Here is a 6,411-nt window from a genome sequence, read left to right as displayed (position 1 = left end):
GACTTTCAAGTTGTTTCTAGACATCATTTAATAAGCTCAAAATCTTTTTGACTCTTATCTGAGACCACTGAAAATTCCTCACAGTGAGCTGAATGCTGGCTTATTGACATTAAGGTTAATGTTCAGTGATTATCTCTCTGTCTGAAAGCCGATCTGATTACAAAAGGTGCTGCAATTTCTGTTTCATCAGGTACACCAACTCTTATTATAAGCTTGCTATGGCAGTGATTGTTTCAATGTACACAAATACACTGTCACACCTCTGAAATATTAACTTTTCATGCAACAGTGTTTGGTGCTATTGTGCCGCACTTTAAATAAATCCTGCTTTTTCAAACTTTGACGAAAGAGATTTTTAAAAATCAACCAAGCTGAGTGACAAACAGAAACATCTGACAGATGAGATAATAATTAATTTAATAAACCTTACTTTAAAATAATTAATTGAATAAGACAACAACAACAGATTGAACATTGCAAGAAAACGGTTAAAATAATAAATGAAAATACAAGCAAAAAAGACAATAAAAAATAAAAGTATAAAATGCTGCACAAAATAAATAGATTACATAAAAACAATAAAACGTCCATTACATTCAAGCCAATCGTGCTCACTCAGTACTGAGTTATCTCTTTGTATTTCACAGTATACAAGTTTTAAAATCTGGTGTTGGGTTTGACATTCCTGTGCTGGCAGGATGAATGCATAACGCATGCACTAGAGACCTCTGCTGGCTGAACTTACTTCTGGCTAGCTCTCTGCTAACTTGAATGTGGACAAAATAGTTTATTTGTGCATCTCTTCTAGACTTTCCAAATGTTATCAGGCTAAATAGATCAAATCCTGATCATAAAATGAGCCATTTCTTGGTGGTTGTGTGACACTCAACACAACTTATCTACTGCTTTATATCTCCAACAGTAGTGACGAGTACTGCAGTGCCTATGATATAGGTATGTGCCGACAGTGATTTTGTAATTACTCTCACTGCCAGAAGGGGGAGACAAAAGTCCTTCACTCCAGCTTTAGAGAGGAACTTAGCACGTCTTCACAATCTTGTTTCTGCTGACCTCTAGTGGTTTTATTTATAATGATACAAGGGCCTTTATTGTCATCTGTTTCATAATAAGGTAACGTAACTTGTCCTTGCTGCAGTGATGTGGAAGTGCACTTCAGTATGAGTCAGTACACCATCAGGCACTTAACTGTTTGTTTCCATTGGATGTCTGCATGGTGGTGGATGTCGTCAAGTTTTCACAACACATTTTGGACTGCATAGACATGGGTAGATGATGAAAATGTACCTCTCACTGACCTGCTCAGCTGTGCAAATACAGAAAGTCTAAATTAAACCTTATTATGAGGTGAGACAGACTTTCAACTTTCAACTGGAGAGGGAAGTGAAACATTGCTTATTCTGCCTAGTGTTAAGTTACATCCCTAAAAGCATAACAATTACCTGATGTTTGCTGTAAGAGGTGCTCTGAGTAGGCGGAAGCAAATATGCAATTTCATGCCAAAATGAGCACTGTCTGATCAGCATAAACAGAGCTATAGCTGAGCTTCTCCTCCCACGTCGGAGCAAGTGGGTTCATTTGGGGACATGAAATTTCTCAGTAGACACAAACACAGAAAATAGAGTACAGGTTGATAAATATTTCATAATAACTTTGTCCTAGCACCAGCAGAAAAACAGGACCCAATAACTGTGTGTGTATAAGCCTTGTGTCTTTCAAGCAAATGGGTTATGCATTTGTATTCATATGCATGGGTGCATTGGTGGACTGGAACTGATAACATCAATCCGGATGGGGCAAGTAAACACACAGAGGGTCAGAAATACAGATAACAAGCAGACCTTTTGCACACACACACACACACACACACACACACACATAGACAGACAGACACAGCCATGATCCTGACAGGCCGCACTTTGTGTCTTCCTTCGCCAGCCACTGTCCAGGAGCTGTTCTTAGTGGCTCGAGACGCAAGCATCATCCCAGATATCTCATTGGATCCTGTCCTCACCACCTTCCTGTCGCTGGAGTCCACAGCAGCACTACAGCATCAATATGCTTTCTTACAGCGGAGCATGAGCACTGTGCAGCAGACCGCATTTAATCTCAGTCTGACTGGAGAGCTGGGAGGCAGGAGGGTCACCTGTGGAGGAGTGGGGGTTATTGCTCTGGCTCTGTCTGTGCTTTTTGAGCAAATTTCATTACAAGTGGGTACAACTATTTTCTTGTTTCTATATGTCTTGGATGAATATTGCCATCTGCAGTTTGAACATACTGCAATTTTCTCAAGTTAATTGAAACCTTCTGACTTTGGTGATCCCCCGATTTTTTATTAAGTGCGATCAACATTTGTTTATCTTTTAAACAGTTTTTCCTTTTAATGAAACCCTCACATACGATAGCTTCATTGTAAACCATTAATCATACTCACAATTTTGTTTAAGAAATAAAATAATACATTCATTAATGAAACTGCTTGAGTTTGTGTATGATTTGACACCCTAGGCTGAATATGATATTCAAATTCAAATTCTTAAATTTCTGTTATCCCATCAGGTCCGAGGATCAACGGAAGGGGGGCTATCAATGCAGAGATCCCAGTCTAAGAAGATTTTTGGAATCAGCAGTACTTCAAGAATCGGCTGGATTGTCCAAGAGTACCTCTGCTTGGTCCCCGGCATTGCCAACAACCAAGAGAAGATGGCTGAGACCACAGAGCTCTATGACAACTGGCTGAAACGGGAGCTGCTTGACCATTTTGAAAGGATGACCACTAAGAAGAGGATGAGTTCAGCGGCTATGCAGCAGTGGCTGACAGGGGCTGCGGTTCATCTGCACATGAGAATCCACCAGGTCAGGACAGACAGTAAACCAAAGACCAACTGAAATTAAAATTAATATTTTTTTGCTCATAACTGTAGATTTTGTTATCTTAAAAATACATTTGGTGGGGATCTTCTAATAGTCAGTATGAACAGGAGGAATGATTACAGCATCTAAAAGCACCTTTATTCTTGTTCCAACAGGTTCGGCTTCGCTCTGTGCCGTTTGGGTCAGTTGAGTCACTTCGTCTCTCTTACAAGTCAAGTTTAGGTCGCCTGGTTCAGGACTACGCAGCCTACCTTCGCAGACAGGTTCAGGAAACCGGAGCTCCAAGACCACGGAAACCCAAAACCAAGACCAAGGTTGGACCAAGACAAACTACAGCTAATATATCAAGCCTAACCAATAGGTCCTGCTCAGGTCATCGCCTCTTTAATGTTAGCCTAGTCAGTCCAAGTAACTTAACTGAAAGTTTTAATGAGACTACCACACCCAATTCAACAGCTGAAATGAGCAGAATTTGTAAAACAGGAGGATCCAATGAAGACTCTGGACTTAATGTGCCGGAAGGACATGATAAAACCACTGTAGGTATGATAAGCAGAAATACACTCAACTCTACTGCATATAGCAGAGATAAGGGAGCTGGCATGTTGGGTTTGTTGGTCATTGAGCCTTCGAGGAATGTGAGTCACAACGTGCAGCATCACCCCTGTGAATCTCCAGCCATACAACAAGCTTTGGTGTCTCGTATTATTAATGCCCAGGACCTGGACCGGAACAGGAACTTTTTCCTGTATCCCGAGAAAGGCATCCACAATCTGCTGGGGCAGAAGGATGACTTTGAGCTGAAGACAATTTAAGACATAAGTGAATAATGTGCAACTAAATCTTCAGACCCACAATTTCATCAAACATTGTGCTGTTTGACAAATGACCATGTGCCCCCTCACATTCTCTGTCAACCATTATGAAAGGGTGTCACATAAAATACACAAATATGAAAGGGTATGATGACCAGTATCCTAACACTTAAACCAGGAGTGTAAAACTCATTTTATTGTAAGGGCCACATTCATCTCAAGTGGGCGGAACCAGTAAAACTATTATAATAACCTATAATAATATTTAATATATATTATGAATATATTAATATATCTATATTATAATTGTAATAAACCATATTTTTACAAAGCAGCCTGTGATGAAAAATGTGAGCATTTCAACAATCTTAGCCTTCAAAAGTGCATCAATATTAGTTGTCAAATCCTGAGCAGTTGCCAGTTTCAGATTGTAATGCAGGTGCTTCTGTGTGAACCTGGAACTCAGTTTTGTTTTTTTGATGTGCATCACAGAAAAAACTTGTTCACAATAGATAAGTAGATACATTTTTGCAGCCAGGGCTGCCAATTTGTTGTTACCTTGGTGAGAGATACTGATCAAATGTTTCCACGGAGGCAAATGTGTCTTTCAAATCTGAATCACACTGCAGGTCAGTTATCCCAAGTTGGATGTTCTTGACTGTGAATGGCGAGCGAACATTAGTGAAAATAGCAGTGTATTTTATTAAAGAATTGGAATTACTTTTCTATCATTTTCATTCTTTGCAAAGTTGTCCTCACAGTTAATCAGGGTATTCATTAACATTAGCTGCTTAACAACATTCGTTGAAGTTATTCCTGTTGTTACACTTTATGACCAGCAGAGGTCTGTCTTTCTTTTACAAAAAATGTCTGCTTTCAACAGTGTATGTGTGTGGGTTTTTTTTTGTTCCTTCAATTTGATGATTCACCAGAATAAATGTTCAAAGACTAATGACATCAAAATCAGAGTTTCTGTGAAATGTAATATTGGTGAACTTTGAAAGGACGATGTATTTTCATGTTAATCTTGGTCTGCTCTTATGTTGTTTGGATGTTTTAACTGTTTTATTATGGTTTCATATGGTTTATTTTATGGGTATTTATTTCCTGGTAAAACTTTGAGTGTGGGACTTTCTTCACAATTCTTCACAGCAACGGTAAAACTTAATTTGGACGGTCCCATCGTCTGTACGTGTATGACGTGTTCACAGATTTACGGTTTGAACTCTGACAGATGCCACCTCAATGTCAAAACGTGCAGCTCATCATACAGATCAGATATAATTTATCTGCAACACAAAGAAAAAAAGCCTGTTATAATTAAGTGTATACCAAAGACACAGAACATACTAATTTCCCATGGTGTAGCAATTATGGATATTATAAGATATTAAGCTATACACACTCGTTATCAGGGGCATCACCGGAAAGTTTCCGGAAATTATGGGATTGATTGGACACAGTTAATAGCGTATAACAATTTAATAAACTTGGATAAAGTCAATCAATTACTGAATCAGTCAAATATCTGAAGTTGTGAATTCTCCGGCGTCAGGGACCGCCTTGATATTCACTCCAAATCAATACACACACACTACCGACTATGATTATATGGGTTTTATTAACTAACAGTGAAAAAACAATCAATAAAAACAAATTGTGAATAATGACCAAATTAAAAGAGATGAACAATGAATATATGGTATGTTCTAATGAATGAAAGATGATGATGAATGGTGGAATCAAACAGAGGTTTAAGGTCCTATGGTAATGATATTAAAAGGGGATTAAAGGTAAATACTTTACATTTAATTCAGTTATGCTCTTAACCTAACACCAGCCCGATTAAAATGAGAGATGGTTTAGTCAGCATACTTATCAGAAGATGAACAGTCAGCTTTCCGTGGTTCGGGATTTTGGCGGAGTTCCGCGGGATGCGGTCTCTTTGGACTCCGGGGTGTCTCGAACTCCGTCCGGGGTGCGGGATCGGTCAGCTGGCCTAAGTGGCTGCTCGTTCCGGATGGTCTCTGGAGGTGCTGTTTCTCGGATCCAGGTGATGAGCACCTGGGATTGGTTCGGTGCTTTTGGTGGTGCAGAGCGCAACTGATTTGACTTAATTCGTTGCTCAATAAAGCTTCAAAAGTCGGAGCTGGCCAAGCGTCTAACTCTCAAAGTCCGTCTGTATAGCGTATCATTCATTTTAATACAGACACAAACACAGAATATTCGATGACATACTTGAGCTATATCAGTATTACTTGTGGATCAGATAAAACCAACTGGAGTAAACAATGAGCCAACTTGTTGAAAGAATGTAATCCAGGCTGTTAAGGTATTTTCCAGCAAATAAAATAATGATATCAATGTTTATCTCATTTACTCATACTTCGTGTAGTATACAGTTATACATTTTATACTTTATTTAATTCATATTTGTCAATGCATCTTAATCTTAACAGTAGGTGTTTTGACATTGGTAATATTTAAAGGTCTGTTCCTTGAGACTTTATTATGGTAACATCATGGTCAACCTTAGAATTGTTTTAAACACACGCTTTTAATTAGAGAGTCAGAAAAACACTTTTGTTGTTTGGAATGCAGCTTAAATCATGGGAGCGGCAGACAAAAAGGGGTGTTAAGAAATTCAAAGTTATTGGGGACTTCTGCCACTCGTCAACAAAGCAGGGGGTGAGGTGAGAGTTCA

General features: G+C 38.9%; 1 protein-coding gene across 1 annotated transcript; it reads left to right on the top strand.

The window, feature by feature from the left end:
* Nucleotides 1–1,869: 1,869 nt before the first annotated feature.
* On the top strand, nucleotides 1,870–4,670 carry LOC133994545 (uncharacterized). The gene is made up of 3 exons (XM_062433846.1): nucleotides 1,870–2,228; nucleotides 2,578–2,874; nucleotides 3,048–4,670. Exons 1-3 carry the CDS (start codon nucleotides 1,917–1,919, stop codon nucleotides 3,705–3,707), a joined length of 1,269 nt encoding a protein of 422 aa, XP_062289830.1. The 5' UTR covers nucleotides 1,870–1,916; the 3' UTR covers nucleotides 3,708–4,670.
* The last annotated feature ends 1,741 nt before the right edge of the window (nucleotides 4,671–6,411 follow it).

Source organism: Scomber scombrus, chromosome 14 (genome assembly GCF_963691925.1).
Source record: "Scomber scombrus chromosome 14, fScoSco1.1, whole genome shotgun sequence".
Classification (NCBI taxonomy): domain Eukaryota; kingdom Metazoa; phylum Chordata; class Actinopteri; order Scombriformes; family Scombridae; genus Scomber; species Scomber scombrus.
This window is presented reverse-complemented; position numbering and strand designations above follow the sequence as displayed.